Here is a 14,763-nt window from a genome sequence, read left to right as displayed (position 1 = left end):
TGAATCCAGGCAGCTCTGAATCCTGAACAGAAAAAAAGTTCATTTTTTTCCACCTCAGCATGCCACACTTGTGCCCTCTCCTAGGTATGAGAAGCTGCCTTCTGACTATCGAGCTCCCTTCATTCTCAACCTGGAGCATCCCCCTGTGTCTGGTCCCCTCACCATGGTGGCCAATCGCACTGCCTCTTCCACCCTGGCCTCGCTGTCCCGCTACTTCTATCACCAGCGCTGGATCTGGAGTGTCCAGTCAGGGCTGGCACCAGCTGTGCCCATCACTGCTGTGGCCCAGCTCCTTTCCACCCTCACAGAGTAAGTTGCACACCTGACAGGGGTCCTTCCTCCAAGCTAGTCCTGGGGATGGAGGGAAAGCAAGGTCGACCTGAGGCCTTATTATGGCTAACAATTGAAGCTGCTGTGCAGAGGGTTTTGGTTCTGTGCACAGCTTCTAGAGCCACTTGGGTCAGTGCTTTACCCAGTTTGCAGTGTAGCTGAGCAAAATGAGAGTCCTGGAAAACATATGAAGGGGCAAGAGGTGTTACTGTGCCTGGAGTGTTCTGGTCTTCACACAGGCTATTCTGGCAGTGTCATATCTCCCCCATTCTCTATGTGTAGCTCCCTGTCTTGAGAAGGATGATGTTTTGGGGTGAAGGGTACAGTCATTCTTGCATTTAAAGCTTACAGTATGAGGGGAGAAGTCCTGCAGGTCTGACTTCCTCTCTCTTGCAAGGGTTCGTCTGTCAGAGGGTTTCCACTTTGCATCCAGTGGGGATGGAATTATCAACATGGTGCTGGAGCTGCCCATCCAGGTGAGCCTGAGTACTGTCCTCCTGTGGACACAGCCCCTTATTGCTGTTCTGGGGTGTATTCACCTTCCTGTGATAGGATTTATCATCTGCTTCTAGCAAACACCCTTGATGCGTATAGGGAGAAAGTAAAGCAGCTCGTGGGTTGGGCATTTTTCTGCCTCATCTGCAGTTAGAGAGCTGCTTTACTGGTAGGGTTGTGCTGTGCTGGAGAATTTCTTGGGTTTAGGACAGGCTTCCTCTCTCCACCACTGCTAGTGGAGCTGGGTGATGAAGCTGTGCTGTATGAGAGAGTACTGGGTAGGGCTCATGCAGTGTCTCCCCTGCAGATCGATGGCTCCAGTGAGAGCAGCAGTGACAGGGAGAAGCACACCTGTGTCGTCCAATACATCCTCTTCCCGCCCCACTCTACCTCCACCAAGGACAGGTGAGGCTGCTGTTCTGCTCCCAGGGAGGATTGGCAGCAGAGTCACAGCTCCAGACTTGCCTTTTGCAGTCAGTGTGGAAAGGAGGGAGACCTCCACCATCTAGTACAGATAACCAGTTGTCATGGATTGATCACCAGGTCACTGGGGCTTTGCCTGCCAATCCTGGGTTCCTGTGGCTGCTCTCACAGCTCTGAGGGGAGTTGCTGTGGGCTGTTGTCTCTGTGCCATCTCACAGGACTTTCCTTTTGTCTTCACTCCAGCTTTTCCACAGATGATGACAATGATACAGAGGTAGAGGCCATTGAAGTGGACACAGAACTGAACCTGGTCACTGAGTGCTGGGTAGAGCCACAGAGTGGCCATGTCCACAGTACTGCTGAGAACTGGAAGCACCTCCATGGCTTGCCCTACCAGAAAATACCTAAAGCGGTGAGTCCCTGGAAGGGGAGCATGGGCTCTTTTGTGGAGAGGGAAGGGTTTAGTGCACCACAGAACTGCAGGTAAATACTGAGGGCCAGAAAAGATGGGAATGTTAGTCACAGAAGAGTGAGATTTCTAAAAGAGGAACTGGCCACGGGACATAAAAGGTTTCTGGATTACAATGCATTGGATGGAATGCTGCTTTGGGATAGCTGGGAAAATACAAATTATTTTGTGAAGAGTCATTCCGTTGGAGAGGGGAGCAAGCTGAACCAGAGCAGGGATGCAGGAAGTAGTGCCAGCACTCCTCCTGAGCAAGGTGAAAGCAGGCTAGAGGGGTGGTGGAGAAGGAGGGAGCAATGAATGAGAATAGGGCAGCTCTGAGAACAGGATTATGGGTGTTCCCTCTCCTTGCTTTTAGACTGTTTTCTCCTGCATTTGTGGGTGATAATTCTGCTACATACAGCTGAGCCTTGACTGCTTATTGCAGCTCTATCCCCGGGACCTTGCATGCATTGCCACCATGCTGACCTTCGAGTACATCAGCCAGTTGTGCCAGAACAAGGAGTGGGTCTGCCCTCCTTCAGACACCAAAGCTGCTGAAGGTGAGTCCACCATCTCTGTCCTAGCAAGTTGGATGGAGCAAAGAAGCAGCTAGGTCTTGAGTGTCTCAGGACCCACAGAAGTTTCTGGAAGGTACAACAGGTATTTTGACAACTTTGTAGACTTTGATGGCTGTGGGTCACTTTGTTGCACTTATGCTAAGCTGGCAGAGAAATGGCTTCATCTGGGAAGGCCAAAAAACCATTGAGGGTTTCTGTCTAGACTGGAGAGGTGACGGGGTCACCTTGCTTGAGCAAAGGATTGGTCCAGATGACATTTCCAGCATTAACATTCTATAATTGTGTGAGAGGAAGTGAATTCAGGAGCAGGTGGAAGATGAGCTCATCTCTTCAGTGATAGGCCTGGTATGCCTGGGCAAGTGGTTTTATTGAAGTTGCAAAGGAAAGGAAGAGCTCCTCTATTCTCAGTTACAAGTCACAGTTCCCAGAGCAGTTTGTGGAACTCTTGTTTTCTGGTGGTCCTGTTCATCTCTGTTGCAGATCCAGACATGGGGCCTGGCTTTCGAGTGCACGAGATCCCATTCCAGTTCAACCTCATGAAGCTGTTGCCCAGGTGCCAGCAGGTTGAAATGTTCTTTCTAATGCTGACAAAAGGTAGGTACCTCTTCACCACCTGCCTCCCCTTGTCCTCTCTCCATGGCTATAGGCAGCCTGCTCCATGTGCTTGTTTCCCTGGGCAGCAGCATGTGAGCACTGCCGTGCCTCTTTTAATAGCTCAGTGCTGTTCTTCCCCACTGCAGCCCCAGTGCTCTCCAGCTACCTTGCTGCCTTTCCTGGGATGATAATTTGTAAGAGTTGCTTGTGAAATCGTTAAACCTAGATAGTTGCTTTGTGGGAGTGGTTTCTTGTCAGTACCCCCAGCATCTTCACAATAGTTACAGTAGCAGGGTGGGTCAGTGCAGGGTAACTAAGGATGCTGAAACTCCAGGGCCTCCTCAATACTCTCCAAGTCAGTCTTGCAGAGGTGCTGGGGGAAACCCTTGGTTGTGTGGAAGTGTTGCTTTGCAAAGGGCTGTCTCCTGGGGTCCTGGGCAGGTGGTGGCTATAGAGATGCTGTCTCTGAAGCTGCCATGGTTTTATTTTGAAGCAGAGAATGAGGAGGTGACCAAGGACTCTTCGTTTGTGCCCAATGAAATGCTCCTAAACCTCTTCCATGGCTGCCTTCAGCATGACCTCAGTGACCGGGAGCTCCCCATAGCTGATGCTGATCATGTGGCTTTCATGGAGCAGGTTCTGCAACGGGATCGTGATGGCCATCAACCCCCCTTCACTCTCCCTGTGATCAGAGGTGAGGACCAGGAGTGTGGCAGTAGTGACACCAGGGGCAGTGAGGTGTTTCAGGAGCTTTGCTTTCAAGTCTCAGCTGGTGTTTCTCAGGTTGGTTTCTCTGTGCTCCATTTCAGAAGAAACCCTAAAAGCTTCTGGGACCCTGGAGCAGCAGGATGCTTCTGCATCCTATCATCTTGTTGGCAGTAATGGCACCAGGGATATGACTGGCTCCACAAGTACTCTGCAGGTACTGGTGTGCTGCTGTCCTTCTCCTGAGCCCTCTCGGAATGCAAGGCAGCAGCTGTTAAAGAGCAGGACAGTTAAAAGGGCTGAGAAGGATTGAAAGGCAGCTGTTTTCTCCCACATTTGGCAGCAGTTTAAGCTATAGCCTGTGGCTGAAGTCAAGCAGGAATCTGGAAGGTGTGGTGGATAGTTGCACTCACTAAGCTTGGATGGGCCAAGCTTGTTACAGCAGCACTGGTGCTGTGCTGCAGATTGTTCTGAAACCATGGGCAGTCTCTGCCTGGAGGTCAGAAACAGCTTTAGCAAAGCTGGCTAAGCATCTCACTGTTGTGCTTTGCTTCCTGGAGCCAGGCTGCTCCCAGAATGGTGACTTCTAGAGCCAGGGTGCTCTGAGAATGTGCAGATGTGACCAGGGTGATTTCAGCACTTTGCCAACCAGCAGTCATGAAAGAGCTTGCTCTGTGTGGTTGCTACCTGCCTCAAGGTGGGCCTGTGCCATATGTCGTGAGTTTATCCAACTTCTGCTCTTCCATCAGAGCCTTGGCAACACAGAGCTGCCTGAGGATGACGTGACACTGAGTGACACGATGGGGCCCTTTCCCCCTCAATGGCGATGTTATGCCAAGCTGGTCAACCCGCAGCATGTGTTCCTGACCTTCCTGCCAGCCACCTTCTCAGGTGAGGGGGTCTGTTATGGGGAGCAAGAGGAGGCAGCAGTCCCCAGGAAATCAGCAAAACTATAATCAGCTTGTAAGGTGGAGAGAAAATTGAAGAGCAGTGTTCATAGCCAGTCTTTTTGCGCCACACGGCCAGAAATAGAATAGTGCCAAGTGCTGAATATTCTGCTCTTCTCTCCTTAGATGTGGTGCTGCCCATATAGGGTTTTCAGGCAGGGGATGTGGTGTTGAGTTGTTTTCTGGCTGCAGCCATTGGTCTATTTTCCCAGTGGGGTTATTAATGAATGGAGTAAGGCGATTGGAATGGGATGGTCTGGGAGAGTCCCTGCTTCTGGGCACTGGCACTGGCCTGGCTTCCACTGAGCCACTGGTGAAGGCTGCTAGGCTCTGGTAAAGCTGATTCTCTACACAAAGAGGTAGCAGGAAAGTTGTTCTCTTGAGAACATAGATTGAGGGGTTAAGCTGTTCTCCCTGGACAGAGGGTAATTTTATTTTCTTTTCCTCTAGATGTACAGAAGCTGATGGCTTGTGGGCTGGACAAATCTCCAAAAGATGAGAGTCGATCTGGAGAAGATACCATGGGACCTGTCTGTGCAGAGCGAGTCAGGGCTGAAGAGGGGGATGCTGCAGTGCCATTACCAACCCTCAGCATAACACCAGCCCATGGTACCAACAGCCCCTTGTTAAAGTATGGGTATTGTTGCTATTTTTGAGCATACTGTTGGGCAGATTCAAGCAGGAGGTATAACAGGCTGCTGCAGCCTGTCAGCTCCTGCCTGGCAGTCAGCAGAGTCAGGACAAAAGGCACAGTGATGTTCATGGGGGCATGAAGGAGTGTAATGTGAGTTGGGTGCCCTTGGCCCAAGGTTGGTTCACTGGAGGCAAGGAGGTTGCAGGTAGATAGAAGCTACTAGGAGTGGCAGTAGTGGGCTGCACTGGAAAGTCAGTGACTCATTTCATGATCCAGACTGGCACTGTCAGCAGCACATTGTTTTAGGGAGAAGGGTGCAGGTCTTGAGGTATATGGGATTTCATTGCAGAGGCCTTGGGGCAGATCAGCTATGCTTGCCGTGAGGATGGAGTGTTGTGCTGCTGCAGAAGGTAGTGGTGGTGGTGATGAGCAGTCATTGCTGTGAAGAAGGGGATTGAGGTGGCCAAAGCACTGGGCTGAGTGGTTGGGTGCTGGGTGAGGATGAGTGGTGAGAAACCTGAAAAACCAATATTTAACTGTGGTGCTTCTGTGAGAGCTGTGATGTCTCAGACCAGGAATGAGGAACCACCAGAGGCCTTTATCTCTGAATTGTTTCTTTTGTAGAAGTGAGCCATGACCCTGGGGAGCAGAGTGGTCCCTCCCGGAGAGATGTGCACATCTCCTTCTGTCGCCAGAACTCGCAGTCTGAGCTGGGAGATTGCCGCCGATTTCGCTGCCCCATTTACATCTACAGCTGCTCTCTGGAGCTCTTACGAGAGCAGCTGGTCAGCCCACGGGCACACCGTCCTCCTCGGGACATATTTTTCAGGTAATACCAACCATACTTGATTCCTAGACAAAAATCAGAGTAGTTTCCTTGACAAGAGGCTGGCTCTAGCCCTGCATGCTTGGCTTGGCCTCTCTGTCTCGTAGCAGCCACTGCCTGTGCATGCCCTAAGCTCTGCTTTACTGGTGCCAGAACCATTTACAGTCTAAACTGTGTTTCACTGGTACTAAAGGCTGCAGTTTCTCTTTTCCAGGTCTCAGTCTCTGGAACGTCCCCCAGCTGCTGCTTGGCTGGACCACAAGCACAAGGAATTGGTGACTTACTGCACACTGCTGCAGGAGCACTCCCACCAGTGCTATGTGAAAGGTGAGCAGTTGCACAATGGGACCTTTGGCAGGATTGGGGTTGGGCCCTGGATCTTCTTCTGGAAGGCAATGTTTCATTTTCCTTGTGATCTTACTCCAGGCAAAGGGAGGAGCTGTGGGACTGATGTACCACCAGGAGGGATTTAAAGATGCCTCCCGCATTCCATATGGACGTTGCAGAGGCTGTTCCCAAACCTGTGGAGTGCTGTGAAGGGGCATCCCTTCTTTGATGCCTTTCCCTCACCTTCAGGGTGACAGATTCCATGGGCACTCTGGTGTCACCCAGGCCCAGGCTAACATGTAGCATTAGGTGCCTTGGCTGCCTCCTGTCTCCCAGCACCTGCACTGGCTCCAGCTCTGTGCTGGGACTTGGTGAAGATCTGTATGTGACCACTGCCTGACTCCCACAGCCTCACATCCTTGCCATGGGGTGCTCAAACACTGTGTTCATCTGCAGGGCTGTTCAAGAGCCTTCAGCAGTCACACAGCATCAGCTCCCAGGACCTGCTTACTGCCATGGACTACTGTGAGGAGCTGCTCCAAGAGATTGATATCACCAACTTCCTGCTGACGGTGTGCAGCCATGTCCGCTCGTTCCGAGAGAGCCATCAGCATTTCCATACACACTCCAAGACAGCCAGCTTCCAAGTGGGCAGCATAGAGCAGGAAGAGGAACAGAGCTCTAGAGAGCGAGGTGTCTTGGTCTCTGAATCAAGGTAGGGATCCACCTCAGTCTTGCTTCGGTTCTTAGCATTGTGCCAGGACAAATCTTTCTTCAAGCATGTTTTAGTGCCTGCTAGAAGGAATGCTGTAGGGCAGTGTATAACAGAGCTACACAGAAGAGCAGATATTTACACTGAGATGCCTACCTGGTATGGTGTCCACCAGAACCTTCTATTTTTTATAGTCTCTGGGGACATCCATCCTTTCTTTCTGTTGTAGTCTTGGCTCATTACTGCCCATCTGGCCTGAGCTGCAGGGCAGTTTGTCTGTAAGACTTGTTTCTGGAGAAATTATGCATCTCCTGCTGCTTGACTCATTTGAGTTTGTTGTTGACTCTGGTGTAAATGACAGCTTTGATATAATTTTCTAATGAATGAAGTGTCGCTTGTTAAAATTAAAACTCAAATTTTAAATGAAAATTTGAGTTTTAATTAAAAAATGCACAAGAGAAACACCAAGGCAGAATTGAAATATGCTAAACTTCTGTCCCATTCCTTAGGGTATTTATGAGGTTGGTGTTGCCTCTGAAAACTTAAGGCAAGAAGAAGTTCTATGCCTTAGTGTCTGTCAAAGAAACACTTAGGTTCTTTGTCCTCTGCACAGTTCCTTTATGTGAAGTCACTAGCATCTGTTGGGAATCTCCAATTCTGTGTTGTCGTATACTGTAAATCATTGAGTGGAGACTGTGGTTTTGAAGAACATTCAGTGTTTGAAAAGTCAGGAGACTTCTTCAAGTGCTACTTTCCCCAAGAAAAACTGTGGGAACTTTTTTTTTTTAATAGGGTATTATGAATCACTTATCCCAGTGCAAGTTGCATAAACATTTACTGAAGGATGTATAGCTTGTGACACATTGCACCCAGATCTGCCACCTGTGTCACTAATCTGAATACCTGGAGAGTGCTTTGACCAGTTGACATCGCACTCCCCAGATTGCTTTTTCCGAGTTTTGAGGACTGATTGTACCATGGGGCTACTGGGTGAGCATGGGCCTGGGCTTTGCTGCCCAGACACTGGGGTGCTGGCATGGTGGTACTTGCTGTGAGGTGCCCTGACCTTGGTGCTGGTAGTTCAGGTTGCTGCAGGCTCCTGTCCCTGTACTGTCTCAGTTTCCCAGGCAGGGTGTGTAGTGTGGTGTACAGATGTGGCAGTGTGATCAGCATGGTTAAACTACCTCAGGCCTGGCTCCAGACAGCATGAGCCCTTATCTGGACATATGGGTGGCTTCTGGGGCTGTGGAGCTGTGGGTGTTCAGACTGTGCTGACACAGATGAGGTTTGGGGAGCTGGGAGGTGGGATACTGCTAGGATGGATAACACAGAAAACTTGTTTTGTTTCTCGATCTGCTTGTCTGACCCGTCCACAATCCTGTCAGTGCTGAAATGGAGGACTACAGTGAGCAAGACTCCCATAACATTGCCAGTCCCACAGAGGAGCCAAAGAGCAGTGTGGGCACCAGCTGCTGTTCAGAGTTTCCCCTCTCACTGCTGGAAATTGGACAGCCCTGCCAGGCACACCCAGACTTGCATAAAATTATCCAGGTGAGGAATGTGCAAGCTTGACCTTGCTTTAACAGGAGAGTGTAGAGTAGGATGTCTGCTTCATACGTGGGATTTCTCTTTTAGGAAAAATTCCTGGAAATTGGAAGTTTACATTTCAAGCCAGTGCCCTCAAATCCTCACTATTTCTTCTACTGCCCACCATCAGCCAAGAAAGAGGTAGGCGTGGTGCTGTCCTGGCAGGCACCTAGTCCTTGTGGAGTAGCTTTGCTTGGTGTCAGATCTGGATTTGGGGCTGGCAGACCCATGGGTAGACTTAGTCCCTGGAGTTCCCATCTACAACCTGATGTATTGCCTGGCATGGTTCTAGTACGTGCCCTTTCTCTCTCCATCTCAGGAAGAGGCATCTCGGGATCAGGCAGACAGGAAAGGCAGTGAGGACATGGAGGGATCAGAGGCAGAACTGGCAGCTGAAGAAGGTAAAATTTGCTTGTTCTGTCTTGGAAAAGAAAATGTCTGTCAATGTGGTGATGCCTTTCAGAGCTGGGTGTGTCTGGTGGGGTCTCTGGGGATTTGGACCTGGTTTGCTGACAGGAAACCTGTATCAACAGGAACTGTGTCTGGATGCTGCATTGCCACAGAGAGTGACCCAGAGCTGGAGGTGGAGTACCGCGAGAAGCTGGAGCATGAGTTCCCAGACACAGATTCCCTGTCGGACTCCAACACAGTGAACCAGGATGATGACTCCTTCAGCGTGCTGGGAGGGGACTCACTCAATGAGCAGGAGTTCCTGGAGCAGGAGATGCCCCCACTCTTTGTGCACCTGACCTGCTCAGTGAAGCTGCGTAGCCAGCACAGCTCCATGCCCGTGCAGTCCCTGCCAACTTGCCTAGGTAAGAGCAATCCTTGCTGTGAGGTTAAATGGCTGTAGGGCTTCTGTCAGGTCCCTGCTGGGTGAGCAGCACCTGGAACAAACATGCTGTATCTTAAAAAGCAATCTCTCTGGACCAGCCTTCCCTGTTCAGAGCCCCCAGGGTCTGCCATCATCAGACAAGGGCTTTTTCACCAGGTCTCCCACTTGCTGTGGGATTGGTCATGGAAGGTTGAAAGGATCATGGAAGATGATGGTGGCCTTCTTGAGCCTGGCCAGGTGTGTGTGACAGCCACCTCTTGCAGTCTCTGAACTTGCCACCAGGCTGGGTATGTGTGTAAGCAGAGGTATTTGTTGCTTGAGTCCTTTGTTTTGTGATCTCTCCTCAGGGGAAGTTCTGGGCTGCCTGGAAAGCTGCCAGGGCTTGAACACCATTGACTTGGGGGACCTCTGTGTGACCCTGGATATCTTTGTGTTGACACTGCCCCTGGAGATAGAAGTTGTGAACACAGACATCCTCCACAACAGGTAGGTAGAAAGAGGCCCAGTCACGTACCCACCCTCTGCTTGCCCTTCCCAGACAGTCATTCTTGGCTCATCTCCGTGTACTGAGACTTATGATTCTCCTCACAGAGCCCGTCACAGCCTTAAGAAAGCTAAAATATTTCCTAGATAGGCTTGCCTTCTGTAGAGATCCCTCTTCTGCGCTCTGTGTCTGTTTATCCTCTGGCTCTAGCACTCAGGCTGCTCTCTCTCCTGTGACAGATGCACCTCTGAGAGCAGTGTGTCCTTCACGCGCTCTCCAGGACAGCCATCCTCTTTCCGCTCAGATGAGGATATCATGCACAACCTGGAACGGCTCCCGTCCACCGGAGATGAGAGGTATGGATGGCACTGCAGGTGTAGCAAGCCCCTGACAGGTTCCTTTTACTGCCTGGGAGCTGCACTGTGGTGACTGCAGGAATGAGGACTGGTTGATTCTTTGTCTCCTCTCTGCTAGGCACCCTGCCCTTTCCAACCTCCCTGGAGTGCACAGGCAGGCTATTGAAGCCACTATGAATGAGGTAAGTGAGATTTGCCCCCCTGCTTCCAGCTGGAGCAATGTGGCCACAGCACACAGCTGCTGTTCCACACTTCCTAGCCTGCTCCAAGCTGCAGCCTGTCAGCTGAAGTGACTATTAGGCTTTACTGGTGTCACATAGGCTGTTAGCCTTGTGGTCCCCAAAAGGGTGGGATTACCCTGAGAAAATTCTCACTGCAGTTGGTGTGGGCCAGGCAGAGCTGTCTTCTAAAGGCCTTTCTTAGGTAGATTCAGGACATAAGGGATGTGGGTGATGAGAGAGGCTGCCTTCATCCTGTTGGGACTTGAGTGAGAATTGGGGCAGGCTTGCAAACACAGGTCACCTGGGTCTTACTCTGTGTCCTTGCTCTGCTCAGATTCGCTGGCTGCTGGATGATGAGATTGTGTCAGCGCTGCGTCACTCGCAGGTTATCAACACCTCCATCCTGCACCGGGTGGCCACTCACATCTATAACTCCAAGGGCAGGCCCAGCTGCCACAGCGAGGTGGTGCTGCTCCAGTTCGTCTTTGGGCCTGAGCACTCTCTGGAGAAGTTCAAGGAGGTAAAGAGAAAGTCCTGAGGCAGTGTCACACTTCGCTAGCAGGATGCTTACTCTTTCCTGTGTTGCAGGAGTTCAGAAGAATGGCTCTGCCAGGCTACATGCTCAATGCAGAAGGCAATGACTACCACTACATCTCCATCAGCCGCTTGCACTCCAGGAGGGCTGCTCCAGACCCTTCAGGGACACCCTGCTTGCAGCAGCCAGCTGGGGGGGGCACCAGGACAGCCCTAGGCCAGGCAGGCCAGGAGGGGAGCAGTGAAACAGAGGCAGAAAGCTCTGAACTCTTACACCACACAAGCTGTGTCCCCCCAGAAGAAGGCCAGGGCCTCTGGGAGTGGCCAGAGAGTGAGACACGCATTGTGCCAGACACAGGAAACCCTGCAGGTGGAGGCAGCCACACACAGAATGAGGTGAGAAGCACTGTGTGATCTGTTGGTGAGAAGGTGTGGGACACTGATAACAAAATGTTAGGAGGATGATGAGACTTTATTTCAGTGCCTGTTTTCCTGGTCATTTTTGTGTCCTTGGCTTTATGCAGGCTTCAGGAGACATGCTGAGACTTGATCAAAGCAGAGCACCAGGCCAGGACTCCCTGGAAGAGGCAGTTCCAGAGACAACCATACAGTCATTGCCATCCTCATCCTCTGAAAAGGGAAACAGTGAGAAATCGCCGTTGGTAACACCATCTGCAGCAAGCCTGACTGAGTCTGTAACACAGGGCAGAGAAGGTAGGAGATGCAGTGTGGGCAGGATGCACCTCAGCCTCAGAAACCTGTGAGGGAAGAGCCTAGTTCTGGCTCTGACATCTATAATATAACTGCTACTCCTGATCCAGTCCTTAAACCTAGCTTAGCAAGTACTTTCATGATCAAACCCCTCTTCCCTTTGCAGGCTCCAGCAAGCAGCGCCCCAGTCGCGTGCAGAGCCTTGTGTCAAGCCAGGGCAGCATGGATTCTGACCACCTGGGTGAGTATGCTGGGGCAGGGGTGTGACAGTGCACAGATGACACTTGATAGTGACACCTTTAGGGGGTCTGTGTGCCTGGGCTGGGGTGAGCCCTGAGGGCAGGGTTTGTGAGTGGCTGCCATGCCCAGGGAGGAGGTGATTTGCCAGGCTTGGGACTGAAGCGAGGATACATTGCAGGTTATGATGGGGGAAGCAGTGACTCGGAGTATGAGGAGGCGTTAATGAGTGACCAGGAGCCCAGGTGTCCCCTTATGCCGGATTTCTGGCTCATCATAAAAATCCATCAGGACCGAGTGGAGGTCTATTACCACACACGGTAAGGAGGGTCCCCTGTCTGACCACTGCCTCTCTGTACCATGACCTTGTTGCCACTCACTCATCTCTGGACAGGATCTCCTCTCTGCCCAGCTTATAGGCTGATGCTCTATAAGGGGAAAACTACCATCCTTTCCTACTGTGTTCCTGCTCCCCGCATCCAGTGACAGGCACTGTCTACATGCCCTGCTGACCCCATTCTCCCTTTCTTCGTAAAGCAGCCTGAGTGTGGAGAAGACAGCATCAGCAGAGACAGAAGAGGAGCAGCCAGGGGAGTGCCAGAGTCTCAACCAAGTGGTGGTGAAGAAGATCAGTGAAATCTGCAGGGTTGTCAATCAGGTAATAAATCTTCGGAGGGCGCTGACAGAGCTGCTGGTGATTAGATGGCTTAGATGACAAAGGACCTCTGGAGGCTGTCTAGTCTAGGCTCAGCTCAGAGGAGGGCCTGGGGAGCCACTTCAGCTGGTGGAGTCCCATCTTGGGGGGGTCAAAGGAAAAGGGGCTCAGTCTGGCCCTAAGCATTTCTTGCTGTCTTCTGTGGGTGTGCTAGCAGCAGAACCAATCTTTCCTCATCCTTTGCAGCGCTTGCTGCTGCAGGACCTGCATGACAGCCACATATGCAACTCATTACTGGTGGCAGAAAGTGAGGAGGACATCTGGAAGAGTGAAACACCCTATACTTCATACAGGCAGCGTGTGATGCCCACGGATGGTATGAATATTCCCTTGGCCATGCCTCAGCAGCAGTGCTACAAAGATGCCTAAGGTGTTAACTTCCATGCTATGGCTCCAGCTATGTCCTATGTTCTTTACAGATTACTCTGTAGAGGAGAGCTACCAGCCCCGGGACTACCTGGCTGCCACCATGCAGTTCATGCCAGGGCACTTTGCTTGTGAGGTGGTGTGGAGCACACTCATCCACGTGCATTCACGCCTCAAGATGGGCCCCAACATGGGGGTCTCACGAGGTACGTGCAGCCCAGGTTCCCTCCCGTTTGGCGTGTCAGGAGTCCAGCTGCTGGCTGGATTGGCACACCAGAGCAGGGTATATGGGATAGCTAATGTCCCAATTGCCCACAGCTATCCAGGCACTTCGCTCGGTGCTCAACGCCTTCTCTGTGGTGAACAGGAAGAATATGTTTGTCTACCAGGAACGTGCCACTAAATCTGTTTTCTACCTCCGGTAAGAAGCCAGCGTGACTTGTTGGCCTGACCCTGCCTTGCTACATATGTTACACCAGACTGAGAGCTCCTTGGGGCAGAAAATGTCTGCCCAGCCTCAGGGACTGTGTTGAAACCCAGGCAGCAAATATCTGATTTCTGATGAGTCAGTCACATCAAGACAGCCTTCCTGCTGTCCCTGTGCTAAGCCTTTACATAGAGGGAAAATGATGGCTTTTCTGAGGAGCCAGAGAGCAGTTTTTCCACAAACTCCATATTCTAAGGACTAGTCCCCAGAGAGTGCGCAGAGGAGAGCAAGGAAGACATGGATCTTCTGTGGATGTACAATACTGTCATCCTTGGGAATGGAGGCTGACATATCTTTCTCTTGTATTCAGGCTGACTGAAACCACCCACAGTGGGAAGGTGTGGGAAGCAGAGAGCAGCCTTAGTGCATCATCTCGCTCTCTGGCACTGACACGCAGCCAGGAGCCCATTTACACTGAGGATCTCATGGTGAGTCTGCTGCTCTCTGGGGGTGGTCATGGATGCTCAGGGTCACAGGAGTGGAAGGAACTGAGTGGTTCCAGCAACCTGGATTTTATGTGGAATAAAACTTACATTGTAGATGTGTGGAGTGGGACAGCAGTGGGTGGCATCTGCCTGACCCTGCTGACAGCCTGGGACAGTGATGGATTTAGAATTCATGTGAAACGACTTCCACATGGCTGTTTTTGCTTCTCCAGGGTTCTCGTTCCTCTCTGGACACTGCCTCGTGCCGTAGTGTGGACTCTGCCCGCCCTGTGGGACAGATAGACAGACACATCCAGCTGATGGTCCATGGTGTTGCCCCAGCAGGTATGTGTTGTAGCACCTGGCAGCAGATGAACTGTGCTGATGTAAAGCAGAGGAACAGAGCTCTGCTCCCTATCTTTTTTGCTTGAAGAGAGAGGAATCTCCCTCCTGCGCAAAGGTTCCTCCTTAGCCCAGAGCTGCCCTCTGTTCTGTGTGGGTGAAAATATAAGGAAAGGATCCACAGCCCCCAGTGAAACCTCCTGCAGACCCTGTGGCAGCTTACCCTGTGGCAGCTTTCCCTGTGCAGGAGTGCGTTTGTCTTTGCCTACTGCACCAGCAGTCTTTTGTGATCATGAACCCATGGAAAAAGATGTCTGAATAAATCGATGGTGGAGAAAGGCATGTTCCCCGTGGGAAGTGAGTGTGGTGCATCCTGAACAGGCAGGGACAGGTGGCTGCAGTCATCTTACTGGATGGGGTGAAAAAGCTGCCTGTACCTCTGCT

At 51.4% G+C, this 14,763-nt stretch overlaps 1 protein-coding gene across 6 annotated transcripts in view; it reads left to right on the top strand.

Moving 5' to 3' along the window:
• SZT2 (SZT2 subunit of KICSTOR complex) overlaps window positions 1-14,763 on the top strand; it is a 54,344-nt gene that overhangs the window by 19,301 nt on the left and 20,280 nt on the right. For 4 of the 6 annotated variants that reach the window (XM_085067825.1, XM_085067821.1, XM_085067822.1 and 1 more), the window contains 31 exons: window positions 85-309; window positions 728-806; window positions 1,133-1,230; window positions 1,492-1,660; window positions 2,142-2,256; window positions 2,755-2,868; window positions 3,362-3,562; window positions 3,678-3,790; window positions 4,323-4,464; window positions 4,971-5,129; window positions 5,779-5,983; window positions 6,195-6,307; window positions 6,764-7,022; window positions 8,405-8,570; window positions 8,655-8,747; window positions 8,926-9,007; window positions 9,140-9,421; window positions 9,789-9,927; window positions 10,165-10,281; window positions 10,400-10,463; window positions 10,837-11,022; window positions 11,091-11,432; window positions 11,561-11,750; window positions 11,914-11,988; window positions 12,166-12,304; window positions 12,522-12,642; window positions 12,886-13,015; window positions 13,119-13,271; window positions 13,384-13,486; window positions 13,863-13,980; window positions 14,211-14,322. In XM_085067825.1, coding sequence (XP_084923951.1) covers window positions 85-309; window positions 728-806; window positions 1,133-1,230; window positions 1,492-1,660; window positions 2,142-2,256; window positions 2,755-2,868; window positions 3,362-3,562; window positions 3,678-3,790; window positions 4,323-4,464; window positions 4,971-5,129; window positions 5,779-5,983; window positions 6,195-6,307; window positions 6,764-7,022; window positions 8,405-8,570; window positions 8,655-8,747; window positions 8,926-9,007; window positions 9,140-9,421; window positions 9,789-9,927; window positions 10,165-10,281; window positions 10,400-10,463; window positions 10,837-11,022; window positions 11,091-11,432; window positions 11,561-11,750; window positions 11,914-11,988; window positions 12,166-12,304; window positions 12,522-12,642; window positions 12,886-13,015; window positions 13,119-13,271; window positions 13,384-13,486; window positions 13,863-13,980; window positions 14,211-14,322 — 4,604 coding nt within the window. The remainder of the gene's footprint in view (window positions 1-84; window positions 310-727; window positions 807-1,132; window positions 1,231-1,491; window positions 1,661-2,141; window positions 2,257-2,754; window positions 2,869-3,361; window positions 3,563-3,677; window positions 3,791-4,322; window positions 4,465-4,970; window positions 5,130-5,778; window positions 5,984-6,194; window positions 6,308-6,763; window positions 7,023-8,404; window positions 8,571-8,654; window positions 8,748-8,925; window positions 9,008-9,139; window positions 9,422-9,788; window positions 9,928-10,164; window positions 10,282-10,399; window positions 10,464-10,836; window positions 11,023-11,090; window positions 11,433-11,560; window positions 11,751-11,913; window positions 11,989-12,165; window positions 12,305-12,521; window positions 12,643-12,885; window positions 13,016-13,118; window positions 13,272-13,383; window positions 13,487-13,862; window positions 13,981-14,210; window positions 14,323-14,763) is intronic. The other 2 variants (XM_085067823.1, XM_085067824.1) reach the window with 2 other exon arrangements.

Source organism: Lichenostomus cassidix, chromosome 8, assembly GCF_008360975.1.
Source record: "Lichenostomus cassidix isolate B80296 chromosome 8, HeHo_3.0, whole genome shotgun sequence".
NCBI lineage: Eukaryota > Metazoa > Chordata > Aves > Passeriformes > Meliphagidae > Lichenostomus > Lichenostomus cassidix.
The sequence above is the reverse complement of the archived record's forward strand: the minus strand, read 5'-3'. Positions and strand labels throughout refer to the sequence as shown.